Consider the following 18,176-nt stretch of genomic DNA (forward strand, 5'->3'; position numbering starts at 1 on the left):
AGACTTAAATTGGATCGTAAGTAGCCCAGGGGTAGCATCTATGGTCGAAGGGGAAGAGGGAGGTAACTATGCAGCTCACTTCATTACATTTAGTTAAGTTTTGACTAAATGTTTTAACATAGAGGGGGGAATCGAGACGAGGGTCGTGGTGTATGTGTGTGTGTGTGTGTGTGTGTGTGTGTGTCTGTCTGTCTGTCTGTCTGTCTGTGTGTGTGTGTGTGTGTAGAGCGATTCAGACTAAACTACTGGGCCGATCTTTATGAAATTTGACATGAGAGTTCCTGGGTATGATATCCCCGGACTTTTTTTTCATGTTTTCGATAAATACCTTTGATGACGTTATATCCGGCTTTTTCGGTAAAAGTTGAGGCGGCACTGTCACACCCTCATTTTTCCATTAAATTGATTGAAATTTTGGCAAAGCAATCTTCGACAAAGGCCGGGGTTTGATATTGCATTTCAGCTTGGTGGCTTAAAAACTAATGAGTGAGTTTGGTCATTAAAAATCGGAAACTTGTAATTAAAATTATTTTTTATTAAACGATCCAAAAATAATTTCATCTTATTCTTCGTCATTTTCTGATTCCAAAAACATATACATATGTTATATTTGGATTAAAAACAAGCTCTGAAAATTAAAAATATAAAAATTATGATCAAAATTAAATTTCCGAAATCGTTTTGAAAACTATTTCATCTTATTCCTTGTCGGTTCCTGATTCCAAAAACATATAGATATGATATGTTTGGATTAAAAACACGCTCAGAAAGTTAAAACAAAGAGAGGTACAGTAAAGCGTGCTATGAAGCACAGCGCAATCGCTACCGCGCCAAACAGGCTCGTCACTTTCACTGCCTTTTGCACAAGCGGCGGACTACGTTCAGTTTCATTCTGTGAGTTCCACAGCTTGACTAAATGTAGTAATTTCGCCTTACGCGACTTGTTTCTTTTCTTCCGTGGAACAGCTGCATTTTGACATTACAAAACGTAAGGCATTAAAGAAGGTAAGATACGAAATTTGAAAGCATTAAGCTGTACCGTCAAACAGAACACTTTATTGTATTAAATTTACTGGTAATATTGAAGTCAAGTATTTCAAATCATTTACGTGCAACAAAAGCAAATTTATGACGAAAAGCAATTGCTTTGCTTCAATTCATTTCAATCATCTTGTATCATTTTTAAGAGACAACAACATGGCTAGTGCTGTTAACTAAGCAAGTCGAAGAAGAACATAGCATTATTCGCCCATTCTCAGCAATTGGGGGCAATTGCGACGTCAGAATTGAGGACAATTAAAGTGGGAAGGAAAAGCTGAGCACAAGAGCTGTAAATTCTTCTAAAATATAATTTCTTTCAAAATTCCTTTTTTTTTTTTATTCAAATTTCATTTAATATATTTTTTCATCTACATATATATATAATAATATATGTATCAGTTACCTAAACTTGGACAAAAAATGTATTGCACCCATTTTCGTACTCATATTAAAACATTTATTCCCGTGTCATTTCATTCAAACTTTCTGTGCCATTAAAGGCCCTCCACTTAGCTATCTCGCATACTTTTCGCATTAGAGATTTCTTTTATTTGGGTCACGGGACTGCCGCCCAAATAAGGGTACCCCTAAATTTGAACTGACAAAAATGTAAGGCACCAATTAAAAATTTCGCGACAATTCCAAATCGGCAGAAGTTGGTAACTTTAACATACGAGGAGAAAGCAAAATCAATCTTCTGTCCAAAGCAGGTTATTTTGTTTCACTATCTTGAGTATTTCCTATGTTATGTCATTTCAACTGATGCAGGTGTTGAACGATTGAGCCCTAAAAAAAGGGGGGGGGGGATTTGCGTCAATGTTTGAGGGGTACCATGACAAAACCACTGTTGTTTCCACATTTTTTAAATCTCATGCCAGGTACCCCTCAAAATTGACACAAAAGTCAGTTCATGGGATCCACACACACACACACACACACACATACACACACACACACACACACACATACACTCACACACACACAAACACACACATAGAGGATTTTAAATGGATCCTGAGTAGCTCAGGAATATCATGTTTATGGTCAAAGGGAGGTAACCAAGCTGCTCACTGCATATCTTTCAATCCGTCGACATCTGTCGAACCTGTCTAATGAGACCACCTGTCTAAAGAGACCACTTTTGCTCAGTCCCTTGGGTGGTCTCTTTAGACAGGTGGTCTCTTTAGACAGGTGATTTATATAGTCGTAAGAACCGTCGGGGATCATTTGGGGTGGTCTTAATGGGCAGGTGGTCTTTAGGGACAGGTGGTCTCCAGGGCAGGTTCGACTGTATTCAGATGTGGACAGAAGGAAAGATATGCAGTGAGCAGCTTAGTTATACCTCCCTTTTGTATTGGGGGTGAAACATTAGGTGTAGGGGTAGGTGTTGCAAAATGTCTGTCATTTCATTCTTTGTAGTGAGTCTAGCTGTACATATCTTTACTATGGCTTCACAATTGGATAGCCTGTAATGTTTTTGTGGTTGCTTTTTAATTTAGTTTTTATTAATTACTAAAAAAAATATATAAAAAAAGACGCCATGAACATATCGCAGTGGCTCAAACCCTGTACCTTTTCTTTGCCACATTCTTTCAAGAAATCTGTCTTTCCACCCTTAAACCAATTGTTTGAACTGTTCTAATGTAGAAAAACTGCACGAAATGGTGCTCAAAACTTAATATCAGATAATACGACTTGATATTAAACAAAGTGTCAAGATAGAAGGGTAAGAGATAAATCTAATCTTGCTACTGATCATAAACATGCTGGGCCTCTGATGATGACCGAGGATTTTCAAACGGAACTGTGTCTATGTAATTCAATGTCAGTTATACCGTTCTTACTATAATTACCTTTTGTGGATTGTGTGGGTAAGTTGGAAAAAAGACATGTGACCTTTAAGTAAACTGAAACAGCGCTCAGTGAGTCAGTCTCTCAACGGAAATCCTATTGGAAGCGATTACTGGCTTATAGGCGACCAGTAGAAGATTAGCAGAGTTTATCATAGCGGCGGAAACGCCTTTTACTAATCGCTCTAACCCATTGCATGCCCCAGTGCTTCTGCTCACAGGCACATGTCAGGCTGTGGTCGTTGCCGCAAATGGCGCTTACACCGTCAACTTTGATTCAATTATTGTTTTAGTAAAACAATGGTTACAAACATCGAAGCCTACATACAGGTACACCCTTAGCCGGGATGCCACTACATCGCCAGCAGCGGATGGGGGAGAAATCAACACCTGGGAGGTATGTTGGCCGTGTCGCCACACAGTGTCACAGAGCCCTGGTGTCATGGTTCACCGACGCAAGCTGAAAACAATCGTAACATTCTGCAAGCAGAGCTTGAACAGGTATAGGATTAACCAGCCAGTTTTGTTTAGACCAATATATGTAATCCGTCGACAAAAGCGCTGGTTAATATTAAGCTGATTCTCTTGAAATACTGGTGTGTATACTGTCATTCTTTGCAGTGGAGAAAATGACATCAATTGTTTTGACCTGACGGCGGGAGAAGGTGCGGTATTACATGTATCAGGGACCTATATTAGATAGGTCTATGCATGTATGTTGTACTTGGCTTGACGGGCGTAGTGGCTAAGACATCGGCCTCCTAATTGGAAGGTCGTGAGCTCAAATCCCGGCCGCGGCCGCCTGGTGGGTTAGGGTGAAGATTTTTCCGATCTCCTAGGTCAACTTATGTGCAGACCTGCCAATGCCTTATCCCCCCTTCGTGTGTTCACACAACGCACGAAACAGATCCTGTAACCCATGGGTTATAGAAACCCACACACAAAAACAGCATGCTTCCCCCGAAATTGGCGTATATGCTGCCAAAATAATGAGGTTAAAACAGCAATACACGTAAAAATCCACTCGCGCAAAAACATGCGTGATCATCGTGGGAGTTTCAGCCCATGAACGAACGAGACATAGAGTAGAAAAGATGTTTTACTTGGCTTGATTTGTGTTCTTGGCTTGATTTGTGTACAAACAAGCTCAAGTCTATAGAAGCTCTTTCCATGAAAATGTCGAGGGTGACAAACAATCGACAGACAAACGGTCGAGGATTGAAACTGTTGTGCAGACTGTTCAAATTTACGCGACGTTCAACATGCATTTTGATTATTTTGTGGGGACCAAAGAACATATGGTTTCCTGTCTGTAAATTTGCTAGACGTCGACCTTTTATCGCCCTCGATAGTTTCACTCTCGATCAAATGTCCTCGTCAATTTGGATGCGCTCAAAAGTCTCTTTTGTGGGTTTTTTCTTCATCTTTATTCTTTTCCTTTTTCTCGAGATGAAATTCCTTTGATTGTTTTGAGGATGTATTTAGGATGAAAAACGTGATGGTTCGAGTGGTTGGCTTAACTGGAGTCGTTTCTCTTACACTCCCTGATTGTCTCAAGCCTCTTCTGGCCTGGAACAAGAATGCACTTACGAAATTATTCTCTTGGAGGAATACAGGATTTCGTGTCGTTTAAGCGCATAGGGTATGGTGATGTATGCCGTCACAGTGCCAGACATGTGCCCGCCACTAAGTCTTTGAATGGGAAAGTAGGAATGGTGCGGATTAGTTTCAGTTCCACCGCTGGTGCGTGAAGTGAAATACACGACCATTAATACCTGTGATTATGGGTCCCGCACCCCGTGTGTACACTGACCTGTACTGAACGGCAGTGAACAGCATAATTATATGAGAGTATGGGACATGGAACACAACGAGCGGTGGTTAATCTGATCGGTGCCATTTTTGTGTATGGAATCGAAAGGGCGTGTTTACTTCCTAGACGTGTTAATCAGTTCTTTAATTTCTGTTGTCCACTCAGGGGACGCTACACTGCTTGGACAGACCCTGAATGAGAACTGATCCAGGTAGAGGAGAAACTATCAGGTGCAGGAGTGATCGTAGTAATTTGTTACCGGGACTGGTGGAGGTGCAAGGAGGCTTGGAATACCTGAAGGTAAATGAGTGGAAGAGAAGGCAGGTCAGCAGAAGCGGGCTTCCAGGGCTGCTACCAGAGACCTAGTGTCGGTGCTTAGTGGGCGAAGATGCTGGGCGAGGAGAGATGGCACGAGCGATGCGACCGTTACTTTTCCTCCATCACAGACATTCGTCAAGGAGAAGACAGGACTGGCGGCGGTGCTGACATAAGCAAGAATAAGAAAAACAAGGACGATAAGAAGAAGAAAAAAATTAAAAGCGCCCACACCGAGAAACAGAACAACGTGATAAACAACCGCACAGCCACGGCAGCGGCGGAAAGAACGACGAAGAAGACGAAGAAGAAAACGACAAGTGAAGAAGACGACGAAGGACCGGGTCCTATTTCTTCTTTTGGCTTCTCGTCTCGCTGGCCGGCTGTGCCGCTCTGGGATTTTTCGTCTACCTCCTTGTCGATGACTTCTTGAAAGATTCGTCACACTTCAAAGTGACCGATAGTGCAAGCGGTGACCTGCCCTTGGCAGTCAGTGTGTGCAACTTGAACCTTACCCGGTGAGAAAAAGTCACATCGCGAACTCTCGCTTTGCTCGACTTCTCAACCCCAACACGTCCGCCCCTTCTATTAATTACAAGCAGGTAAGCATGAGAAAAATAAACAACTTTTCCATAGTCCCGTTACCAGCTTCAAACGCTTTTATGAGATATTTCGTCACTGTGGACATATCCCACCCTAAAATGACGCACAGCAGACATTTATTAAATAAATGCACCTTCCCTTCGCAGGGCTGACGTGACTGTGTTTTGGTTGTGCATTCAGCGCATAGCCAGCCGGCCTCTTCAAAATGCTTCGAAACGTACAGCATGTTTGTCACTTCTTCAACTAGTTTTTAAAACAACTTTAGGGTCCCGTTCTCCACGTGATCATGTCACCATTTCTGTTTTACTTTAATTACGTCTACTCGAATGGCCCCAGGTTCGGCCTGCAGACATCGAGCTCTTGCTGCAGCGCACAGAGCTGGAGCGCTTTGTGGCCAAAGAACAGTACTCCCATCTTAACTTGATGGCGGTCCTGGAGCAAGTACAGAAGGAGTACCCTGTGTACGGCTCCATGATGACGGAAGAAGACTGGGACAGCCTGTACGCCTCGAGCCTGCAGTCTGGCCACTATGACAGCTTTGCACGTGCGCTGCGAATGACTCTCACGGAGATGTCCAGCTTGGGTCATCACATGCAGGCGTCCATGGCTTCAGTGCCTCAAGAACGGCCATGTCTGTGACGCAAAGTAAGTCGGACATGGGAAACAGGGACATGCTAGCAATTGATGGTGTGTTTGTTTGACCTTTTTATTCTGGTACTGGCTTACAAACTACATGTTTTGGACACCATGCATTGTACGCTTCTATCGATTCTTCAGTTGTACTGGTGAGGGTCATTTAATAAGTGTCACCGACGGCAAAGGGTCCACTACGCATTCCCACCCACCCTCAACTCCAACATACTTGATCCCGCTGGACTGTTATTTTCAAGTGCTATTTTGACATGTTGTCCGGGGATAATTTGGCTGAACTTTCTCTCCTCATCGACAGTCAGTATTGAAATACCTACCATTTGACTTTGAAAAATATACAATTAGCCCTAATTTGGACTACTTTGACGAGAGGTAACATCTGGCAGTGGTGGGTTGGTTTTTTTTAATAATGTGAAGGTCTTGAAAGGGTATAATCCGGGTAAAGGTTTGTTTCATTCTCATGTTAGCATCGTCTCTGAACCTCTCTTCCATGATGTTCCCCCTCCCTCACCTGAACCGACCGTCATATGATTCTGCTTTTACAATCTTAGTGTTAACGAATCCCATCAACTTTATGGAAAAACTGAGAAAATATATCGCTTTATCATAAATTTACACTTCAGCACAATGTATTATTGCGTCAGTTCATAAAGCCACATTTATTGTGCTAGAAACGAATGTACACAGTATGTAATAGGTGTGTAGTCGTTATCGAGAGGGGCTCGCGATGGCAGGTTCGACTGTATCTCGATCTCATGTTATTTAAACTAATGTTTGTTAACTAAGATAGCCAGTTCGGCTTGTTCAGATGAAGTCTTTGTCACCACCCCTTTTCCCCGATAAATGAAAGTGATTCACACGCCAGACTTCTGCCCCGACACGAAAGCCGAAATGAATGATGACGTACGTGTGGCTGTTTTCAGTGTGGTGTCGTATCCTCGCGTGCTGTAAGGCAAGCCGAATGTAGCACAGTGACAAAGGCAGAGCTACAGGCAGAGCTACACGCAGAAGCAACGATGTAACCAATCAGAGACCAGTATTTTGAAGTTGACCAGTCGTCTACCACTGCCGTTGTCACTGCCTTCCGGTTCTTGTCACTGCCTGCCGGGCGTTGCCTCTGCTCTGCTCCTAGCCAATCAGAATAGCTCTTATATGCGTCACAAACCGGAACAGACATATCAGTTTGTTCTGTTTGTCTGCCTTTGTCACTGTGCTACATTCGGCTTGCCTTAGTGCTGGACTACGGGAACTGCGCCACAGTCGACTTGTCCTCTGATTCCTCCTCCTGGTTTGGTAAGCTTCACTGCTGTCATCTTGATTCACCAGACAAAGTATTCTAACTTTAGCATCGCTGGTTGCTCCTTTGACAGGACAAATGTTGTTTGTTCTCATAAAACTTATTACAGTATTTGTATGCATCTGTACAAAACTTATGTACGCAGTCATCAGGTGGAAGATGTGAAAATCTAGGGGTGACTCCTGCTACACCATGCCCCTTTTTTTTCTCACACACTTTTATTCTTTCCTTCTTTCCTGTTTCAGACACACTTTCGCTGACTTTACGATGCAGAGCCAGAGGAGTACGTTGACTTTGTGACGTCGTCACGAGGCATGCGTGTGTTCATGCACACGCCACAAGGAGGGTTCTGGAGGAGTGAAAAATTTGTAACGCCGGTTGGATCCGCACTCAAACTGCACGGAAACAGAAATAAGGCGGGAATCATTCATTGGTTGTCCTTAAAACCTCTGCAAATGTGAACACGCATTTGGTTTTTGTCAATGAGTTACTTCTCAGAATTAATGAGTGTTTAAAATACGTTTGCTGTTTGGTGTTTGTAAGGGTAATTAGCATACTGCAATACATTCAATATCGCGTACATCCGGTAAGGGGGGTGCGTGCAAGAAGATACCTTTGCGCACACACCACTTTCTTAATGGTGTGAATACACTTCCTATGCCTCTCAGTGCTGTCTTTAAAACAATGTTTTTTATTGGTTGAAAAGCAGGGGTAAAGTTACTGTGCCAGCAGTCTAGTTGTCCGGGATCCTGTGCATTGCCTTGGATGTTTCCTTTAGCACCGGCAAATGTGGACGTTTCAGAGGGGAAAACAATGTGTTTTTAACGTTTTGTAATGCTTTCATAATGTTAAGACTTATCTGTGTCGCGTTATTCTCTTATCTTATTGGTGTTCTTGTTGTATTTTGGAGATGACTCTGTAATGCATCGACATGTTTTGTTTTCACATTTCAAACGCAGTCCAAAGAGATTGAAAAACTGTCATCCAAGTGTCGCCAAGCAGCGGATTACGACTACAATGTAAGTGTGTCATGTGGATGCCAGTTGCTTTGCGCAAGTGGCGTGGAAATAAACTCAAGTGTTGGAGAGTCAGGAAGAAACGAAAAGCCCCAATAGCCCACACAACTGCATACAAGTTCTGGCGACTGTTTCTTTGTTATGATCTGTTAAACGTTCCATAAACTTACAATTCTTAGGTTTGTTTGTTGTTATTGTTTTTTTAAATTCGAGTCTAAACTAGGTTCGTGTCAGTTTTGCCGAACTGTAGATATCGTAATATTGTTCAGGAGAACTATTGAAAGTATATTGGCCACACCTGACACTGAGCGTGTGTGTCCTGTGCTAAGTTGTTACGTCTGGATGTGTGTGTGTGTGTGTGTGTGTGTGGCAGCAATGCCTGCAGTCGTGCATGGAGGCCGAGACGAGGGCTGTGTGTGGGTGCTCCAGGTCGGTCAGCGCCACGCTCAACAAGAAGTGTCGGCCCAACGTGCAATATGAATGTAAAGCTCTCCCTCCCTCTTCCCCCTTATCTCTCTCTCTCTCTCTCTCTCTCTCTCTCTCTCTCTCTCTCTCTCTCTCTCTCTCTCTCTCTCTCTCTGTATAAGAAGTGATTTTTTTGCTGACGATTCTTCTCTTCATGCAAGTGGAAAGTCTGTTCCAGTAATAGAGTCTTCCCTTCAAACAGCCTGGCTTTAAACGATGTAAATAACTGGTGTAGAGCTAATGCTATGGTTGTCCATCCAATAAAAACTAAAAGTATGGTAATTTCAACCAGACAAAAACACCAGATTTCTCCACTCAAACTAAATCTTACTATTGGTACGCAATCAATTGAACAAGTTCAACAGCAGCAGAGTCGCGTTTTAGGGGTAATTATTGATTGTGAATTCAAGTGGCAGGCACAATTACAGCATATTTGCAAGAAAGTAGCCAAGAACGTTTTCCTCCTATCCAAGTTAAAGCAATTTACGGACAGAAGGACTCTGGAAATATTCCACCATGCTCATGTAATGCCTCACATTAATTATGTTTCGACGCTCTGGGATGGCAGCAGTGATGTCCACTTGAAAAAGTTAGACTCTCTCTATCGTCGCTCGGCCAAACTCATCGTAAAGGATAATGCCTCAACAGATATGAAATTAAAAATGCTTAACTTTCTTCCACTGGAAAAGCATCTCAAGTTAAACAAAGCCATTTTCATGCCTAAATTGTATTACGGTAAAGTGCCGATTTACATTACATCATAATCATTATTTAACAAAGCTACCCACAGATATGGGTCGGTCAACTTGATCCCACCGATTCCACGAATTGACCTGTATAAGACCAGTCTTGCTTTTTCGGGTACTTCAGTTTGGAATTCGCTTCCATCATCCTTTAAAGGCTTACTAACTCGCTCCCGTGTTTACGATGTGTAGTTTGCCCACAATCGATGTCAAATGCATCATAAGGCCATATAATGACGATATGTCGCAATGCGCGGACCATATACATGCATTACAGCTTGTTCTAGCCTCTGAAAAAGTGAGGATGTCAACAAAGACGCGGAGTTATTTCCCTTGCGTCAACGCTACCTCTGTTGGCAAATCTATAAATAGGACGATCTAGATCAAAATAAAAAATCAAATATCTCAACATTTAAGGGGTCCTAGACCACAATATCTTGCAGGGAACTTAATTTAGCATGTCTCCAGCTGTGGGTAAAGCAATTAGCGTGTATAGTCATCGAGTACATATGGCTTTAAGCACTTAAAGTCATTAAAAAGTTTTTAAAAATGTGTTAAAAACCACTGAGTAGTTTAACGCCTTTTGATTTACCACACTTAGTATTACGTCAAAGATATGCTGTGCATTGTATGTTCTGAACATATTTTTGTTGTACTAATGCTACATGTTCGATTGCTACCAGCTTGTATTTATAATTACCTGCATAGTATGCATTTGATTTTATGAATAACCACATATGTATGCTCTTCATGTCTCATCTTCATCATCATCATTATCATCATCATCATCGTCATTATCATCATCATCGTCATCTTTATTATCACGTGCTGAAGTTTTCCGACCTCCTTTTGTTGGTTAACTTTTTAACTTTTTAATTTTTAATTTTTTAATTATATAATTGTGTGTCTATGCGTCCCAAGGACAGATTGTAAGCAAGGCGTAGCCTTAAATCTTAATCCTTGTTAAATAAAGTTCAGTTCAATTCAATTCAATTCAATTCTCTCTCTCTCTCTCTCTCTCTCTCTCTCTCTCTCTCTCTCTCTCTCTCTCTCTCTCTCTCTCTCTCTCTCTCTCTCTCTCTCTCTTTTACGTTTAGTCAAGTTTTTTGTGTTCAGATTGACTGGGGATTGAGACGAGGGCGGTGGTGGTGGTGGTGGTGTGTGCATGTAACAGGGCGATTCCCAGAAAAATACTGAACAAATCTTTACGAAACTTACATACACATTCTTCCAGATGATACCCCCAGATGTGGGGGTTTTCTTCAGTTTTGCGATAAATGTCTTTGATGACGTCATATCCGGTTTTCATTGAAAGTTGAGGCGGCAATTACGATCTAAATTTTCAACAAACTTGATTGGTTTTCAATGTTGATCTTTTAGTTTCAGGCCGACATATCGACTAACCGTTGTTTTTATGTGTTGCCGGGGTATTTGATTTAGTATGTGTAATTTTTTTTAATGAGTTTGTTTGTTATACATGTTTCCTTGTTATCATAAATCGTGACGAATTTCTCTGTGCAATAAAAAAAAAAACCACCCAATAACCAATCATTAATACGAGCACTTGCTTAAGTCAATAAACTATTGAAGTCTGAAGTCTGTCTCCCACCTTGATGCTAACCATCTGTGAACAAGTTTTGTTGAGTAACTTTGTGTTGTAGATTTGTGCTACAGAATGGTAGAAACTCTGGCCAGAATGGATCAGCTTCACTGCGACTGTCCTAGCAACTGTCGGTATGTTATAATTGTATAATATATTAATTGTGTCACTATTGTTTTAAGCATGATCAACTTTCCAAAGTGTCCCTCTTCAAAGCTAAACCCATATTTGATTGGAAGGGTTTTATGGAAAGCAGTATAAGAATATATAGTTTGGAGTTGTAGGCCTATAAAGTGTTTTGTTGTTATTGTTAACTGAAGCATTGTAAAGACTCTGAACATTACACCTGCAACTGCAGATAAGATCAGCGTTTCTGGCGATTTTTAATCATCATTGTTTCTGCTCAGCTTGGTCGATATAGCCTACCTGAAGCAAATTCGAAACCAACGAGAAACTGAATATGAAGAAAGCAATAGTAGCTCCGACATGTGAGCTGGTGCTAGAAAGAGAGAGACAAAGATGTCACTGCTCTGTGATTTCACCCATGTTCTTACTTCGTTCACAGAGAACACAAGTTTGAAATTCAGATGTCACAAGTTCCCTGGCCCACCCAAATATACGAGGTAAATTGTTGTGGTAGTGGTTGTGGTGTTAATAATAATGATTATAATCCTCATAATCATACCACTACGTTCGTACTACTACTACTAATGATAATGGTATCATCATCATCATCATCATCATCATCATCATCATCATCATCATCATCACAACCATCATCACCATCATCATCATCATCAAAACAACAACAGAGGCGCATATATTACATCTTTGACCATAGTTGATGGCTTGATGTGTCTGGTCAGAGGGGATGGGGTGTCCACAACTCGCACTTATGACCCCCCCCCCCCCCCCCCTTCAAATGTTTCCGCAAACTGATACTGTTGTGTCTCTCTGAGCAACACCGATGGACGGATGGCTAGGTTAGCTTCAAAAGCAGTTAGCTGTGGACGCTGCTGGAAATATAAACTGATTTCATAGTAACTGTTGCACAGCAGAAACAATGCAACAGTTTGTAGTCGTGACCAAGTTCATGAGTGTTGAATTAGCGGGAACGGAAGGTAGGTGCTGTAGGTATCAAGCTGTTTCCAATTAATTGACTGTGTGTGTGTGATTACTTTCTTTGTTTTTAGAATCATTTACGGAAATCTCTCCTTGCAAATGGCTTCATCTAAAGTTTTCCCAGTATTCGGTAAGCCACTTGTTGTTATTATTGTTGTTCTTCTTCTTCTTCTTGTCCTTGCTCTCATTTTGGAGCCAGATTTGTTTTAGGGGTGTGTGAGCGTTGCTGTGTAGGGTACATCTAGTCAGAGTACAAGAGAGAGAGAGAACATCTGTCTTGTTTGTCTGTTGCTCTGAATTGGTCTGAACAGTTTGTTTTATGCTGGCAATGATGTGCAGAGACGCACTGACAAAAATCGAGATATCCCTGGGTCACACTCAACGTGTCTTGATGAAGGAGGAGAAAGACGTCACGGTACGACATTTTCTTCTTCCTTCACTCCACCCTCACCCTTTCCCCCCTTATTTTGTTTGTTTGATTTTTACATTTAGTCAAGTAATGACTAAATGTTTTAACGTAGAGGGGGGAATCGAGACGAGGGTGTGGTGTATGTGTGTGTGTGTGTGTGTGTGTGTGTGTGTGTGTGTGCGTGTGTGTAGAGCGATTCAGACCAAACTACTGGACCGATCTTTATGAAATTTGACATGAGAGTTTCTGGGAATGATATCCCCGAACGTTTTTTTCCTTTTTTGATAAATACCTTTGATGACGTCATATCCGGCTTTTTGTAAAAGTTGAGGCGGCACTGTCACGCCCTCATTTTTCAATCAAATTGATTGAAATTTTGGCCAAGCAATCTTCGACGAAGCCCGGACTTCGGTATTGCATTTCAGCTTGGTGGCTTAAAAATTAATTAATGACTTTGATCATTAAAAATCTGAAAATTGTAATTTTTTTTATTTTTTTCTAAAACGATCCAAATTTACGTTCATCTTATTCTTCATCATTTTCTAATTCCAAAAACATATAAATATGTTATATTTGGATTAAAAACAAGCTCTGAAAATTAAATATATAAAAATTATTTTCAAAATTAAATTGTCGAAATCAATTTAAAAACACTTTCATCTTATTCCTTGTTGGTTCCTGATTCCAAAAACATATAGATATGATATGTTTGGATTAAAAACACGCTCAGAAAGTTAAAACGAAGAGAGGTACAGAAAAGCGTGCTATCCTTCTTAGCGCAACTACTACCCCGCTCTTCTTGTCAATTTCACTGCCTTTGCCATGAGCGGTGGACTGACGATGCTACGAGTATACGGTCTTGCTGCGTTGCATTGCGTTCCGTTTCATTCTGTGAGTTCGACAGCTACTTGACTAAATGTTGTATTTTCGCCTTACGCGACTTGTTGTCTTTGCTCGGCACGTTTGATCTTGTCCGACTTCGCCGGATCCTTTAAGTCTTTTGCCTTGCCACCACTCACTGTCATCGTGTGTAACCTTCCTTGCCGTGACACGTCAGTCACCACATATCACCGTGCACACCATACTGTTTACCTGGGGAAACACCAAGAATCTCCAACCTGGCTGCTTTTTGTGCAGGCGGGAAATTTGTGTCAAATTAATGTTCTACCTGACACGTATGTCAATATGCAAAATAAGTGCAACAAAACAATTCTCTGGCTGTTGAGATTGGTATGTGACAAAATGGAAGGATGCTCGTATCCAAGGTAAAAAGTTTAACAGATATTACGCGAAAAGGATTGTATCTTTAACGCTATCGTGTGGTAAAAGAGTACAATATTGACCACCCAAAGCTTATATGGGGTTTTTTTTTGTGTGGTTTTTTTTTTTGCTTACAGGTTCGGAGATTCGCTGACCTTTTCATATATAGATTTTCTAGATTATCATGGTGGTTTGTTGTTTGACTTTCAGTGGCAGCAACTGCTGATGCAGATCGGGGCCTTATCGGCGCTTACTGTGGGTGTTTCCATGGTAACAGGAGTGGAAATAGTATGGCTGATATGTCGACTATTCTTTCAATGCGTCAAAGTGGCCTGGAGAGGGTACGTTGCTGACATGTAACGGTTTCCGCATACAGCATAGCTACACGTATATTTGGCGAATAATATACCAGCGATGACTTTGCAACTTTCATTCAAGGAGCAATTAAAGGCCCTTTTCAACCACATAACTTTGCTGTAGTCATTATGACAATCACTGTGGGTGACCGCGTTATAGCTTTTTATGTCTGTCAAGTAGTCATTATAAAAAATGAATGCAAAGGGACTCGTCTACATCGTGTGTTTCTTTCTTTTTCTCCTTTTTTTGGAACAAATCAAAATGTATAAATTTGTCCACAACTGAGAAAGGAAACGAAATTGAATCGTTCTCGAATAGCCAGATAGGTTGAAGCGACATAAAAATTAAAAAAATATAAAAATAATTAACCAACCAACCACACCAGAAACGGGACAAAGACAGGCGCCATAAATCATGGAGGGATTTCAATACCCGTAGTCTACATTTGATAAACACACACACACACACACACACACACACACACAGGCACACAGGTACTCAAACAAACACACACACACACACACACATACACACAGACACACACACACACACACCCCCACACACACACACACACACACACACACACACACACACACACACACACATACTCACAAACACACACACGCGCGCGCGTACCCATCACATCACCTCGATTCCCAGTCTACCGAAATACATTTCGTCTAATATTGACTAAACTTGTAAAGGAAATTATTAGAGGGACAGACATGAAAAGGAATTTTGTTGTGGAACATGTTACAGCATGTAAAGGTTTTATGATACATCATATGACGCAAACCTTAAGTGTTATATCTCATGAGTGCTGAATGAAATTATGTATAAACACCATCCCAGTAAGCTGATGTAATTATTTGTTGGTACACTTATTAAAACGCTTATGTATTAGTTTTGCTTTTTGCATGTATGAATTGCGGAATAACATCCCGAAGAAGGCAGTAACGTGCCGACATATTGATTATAGAATGATATAAACGTACCTAACCTGGTTACTGGTGTGTTTTCTTTTTATTTAAGAACGCTGTGGTAAGAAGTTATGACGGAAAAGCATGGGTGTAGTGAAAGCATGTGAAGTATAGACTGTATAATGCTGTGTGATTGGCTGTACAAGCTTAAGCATGTGGAGGATAGACTGTATAGTGTTGTGTGATTGGCTGTACAGACGTCACGAGGTTAAGCATGTGGAGTATAGACTGTATAGTGCTGTGTGATTGGCTGTACAGACGTCACGAGGACAAGCAGGTGCAGGCCATGACCATGGCGTCCTATCCCGAGTTTGATGACCTGGGCTTCAACTGGTACTCTTTGCAGGTATGTGTTCCTTCCTGCGTCCCCCCCCTACTATGTGTGTGTGTGTGTGTGTGTTTGTGTGTGTGTGTGTGTGTGCGATTTAATTTCCCTTTTTTCATTATTTTCTGTGAATATTACCAGACATGGTTGGCCAGAAAAGCAATTTTAAGCGAACATTGGTTGCGGCCTTTTTTTGCTCATTATTACATAATTGTATTTCCATTCTTTCCCTTTCATTCTACGAGAAATCTGACGAGAGTTTTGCATAATGGGAGCAAAGTTATTAAAGTACAAATAAATGGCATTAACTGGAGTAAGGTTCTGATCGCTATCAAATGGTCTTGCATTGTACCTGTGATCAATCTCTCTCTCTCTCTCTCTCTCTCTCTCTCTCTCTCTCTCTCTCTCTCTCTCTCTCTCTCTCTCTCTCTCTCTCTCTCTCTCTCTCTCTCTCTCTCTCTCTCTGACCATCTGGGACTCTGCCAGTGCTAATATTTTAAAACCATTGTATAGTTTACATAGGCGAGCGGTAAAACTAATTTTACTGAAACAATTCAGTCTTGTATTTGATGATTATAAGATACTTAAGATTCTCCCATTAAAAGAAAGATTTAAATTAAATGAAGGCGTGCTCCTTCACAAAATACTTTCCGGTCGTGCACCACGAACTTTCGTTGCAAACTTTAAAGTCAAACCAGGCGAAAGTTTAACGTCCCAATTCCAAGGATAGATCTCTTCAAGTCAAGCTTAGCCTGTTCTGGTAGCGTCCTGTGGAATTCTCTCCCGGAATTTGTGAGAGTCCCAATGAGTCTCAATACTTTCACTGTATTTAATGTTAAATTACGAAAAATCACAGTGATGGAAGACTTCGTTTAGTTATATTTTCATTTGTCCAAAGCATCAGTGTTCGATCATTATATCCACACAAAAACACTCAAAGCTTTAATAACACATTTACTCATTGTGAAGGAAATCACTATGGAATAACACTAACAGGCAAAGTTTGACAGTGATATCCTCCACGCTTTTAGAGCGCTAACCAGAGATAATAGAGTGACGTAGCGAAGTGTGGTGCACGTACTGTGAATTCAGCTCACTGACCGAGAGAGTTGATGTTGTGAATCGCAACGAAGATATCGTTACACTTAACCACTGTCCAGCGACAGGGAGGGGTTGTCACAGGAATCGACCGGGAGAAAGGAAGCCCGAGTAAAGCACTTAACAGGTAAATGGAATAAGCATTTGAATATCGCTAATGTTTATCGCATAAGTTGAATCGACTAACACTGTAAACTTTAAACATAGCAGACAGATATCTAAGACAAGATGTCCGCTATTTATGTTGTGCAGTGCGTCGTATAACTGGTCGGAAAGGAAGATAGCGACCAGGTGACAGTATGAAGGATCTGAGCAGCCGCCGGAATATCACGCCTATAGACCCGCATAGCTGAGATTCGACGGGATTTCACGAAGCTAGTGCACGGTTATTTGCGTCCGTAGAGTTGGACCATAGAGGTCACAGGGCGATAGAAACTGAGTAGACCGAGGTCACCAGTAGAAGGAATTAGTAGTTAAAATACATTTCCTAGTGAACAGCAATAGACGCTGTGTAATTCTGTGTATGACCAGAATTAAAATATGTCTACAATATCTTAATTACTTAAGAGATAAGGAATATTTAGTAGACAGAGCAGACGGGGATTTAAGTCTGCCGGAGTAGGAACTATAACTGTTTGTGTAGTTTTATACCTAAGTGAAGGGTAGAGAGTTTTGTTATTGCAATTGTGTACGAGATTGTAATCTCGAGTTGGTTTTTTGCCTACAAAACTGTGAGTACTGGATTTTTGAGTACCTAACATTTATGTTCATGACTGTGTGTATTTGTGTGTATGATGTCATAGCCGTATAATACAGTGGAGGGAACGTACCTTTGGCGTTGTGTTTGATTCCTGTATGACAGCATATTAGCGCATTTACATTCATTCACACTCATGCATGTGTATTCAGCATTGTTTTCACTACGTTACATATATATTTGTGTATAATATGTAATATGTAAATCATAATATGCTGTTGTATTTCTCTACCTTTTTTTCTACGTGAATATCCGTGTAAAAGTTATATGTGATTAGATTAGTCCCCTCTCTGGGCGAGGGATGGTTGAAAAAAAGCTCGTTGTATTGCTTATGCCACAACCCTCCAAAAATAAAATTTGATTTGATTTGATTTGAACTCTCTCTCTCTCTCTCTCAGTCTCTCTTTCTCTCTCTCTCTCTCTCCCCCCCCCCCCCCCCCTGTCTTCTCACACATTTGTCATAGTAGTGTGGCC

The 18,176-nt window shown here is 41.1% G+C and overlaps 1 protein-coding gene across 5 annotated transcripts; it reads left to right on the top strand.

Annotated features, from left to right (window-relative positions):
• The first annotated feature begins 7,216 nt into the window (after positions 1 to 7,216).
• Positions 7,217 to 17,774, top strand: LOC138976048 (uncharacterized). Of its 5 annotated transcripts, none has more exons than XM_070348859.1 (10): positions 7,217 to 7,566; positions 7,816 to 8,027; positions 8,530 to 8,589; positions 8,960 to 9,068; positions 11,456 to 11,528; positions 11,960 to 12,017; positions 12,856 to 12,931; positions 14,396 to 14,526; positions 15,781 to 15,868; positions 17,198 to 17,774. In XM_070348859.1, exons 4-9 carry the CDS (start codon positions 8,978 to 8,980, stop codon positions 15,835 to 15,837), a joined length of 486 nt encoding a protein of 161 aa, XP_070204960.1. In that variant the 5' UTR covers positions 7,217 to 7,566; positions 7,816 to 8,027; positions 8,530 to 8,589; positions 8,960 to 8,977; the 3' UTR covers positions 15,838 to 15,868; positions 17,198 to 17,774. The 5 variants fall into 5 exon arrangements, with proteins under 5 accessions (XP_070204960.1, XP_070204950.1, XP_070204968.1 ...); XM_070348874.1 differs by adding an exon at positions 12,588 to 12,646 and having other exon boundaries at positions 7,226 to 7,566; positions 7,816 to 8,589; XM_070348849.1 differs by having other exon boundaries at positions 7,816 to 8,589.
• Positions 17,775 to 18,176: the final 402 nt, after the last annotated feature.

The sequence above is a fragment of the Littorina saxatilis genome, linkage group LG1 (assembly GCF_037325665.1).
Source record: "Littorina saxatilis isolate snail1 linkage group LG1, US_GU_Lsax_2.0, whole genome shotgun sequence".
NCBI lineage: Eukaryota > Metazoa > Mollusca > Gastropoda > Littorinimorpha > Littorinidae > Littorina > Littorina saxatilis.

Coding starts and splice junctions, on each gene's coding strand:
- LOC138976048 (XM_070348849.1), top strand. CDS start 8,978: ATGGAGGCCGAGACGAGGGCTGTGTGTGGGTGCTCCAGGTCGGTCAGC. Junction 9,069..11,455: donor GCCCAACGTGCAATATGAAT/GTAAAGCTCTCC, acceptor TTTGTGTTGTAG/ATTTGTGCTACAGAATGGTA. Junction 12,018..12,855: donor GGCCCACCCAAATATACGAG/GTAAATTGTTGT, acceptor AATGATGTGCAG/AGACGCACTGACAAAAATCG.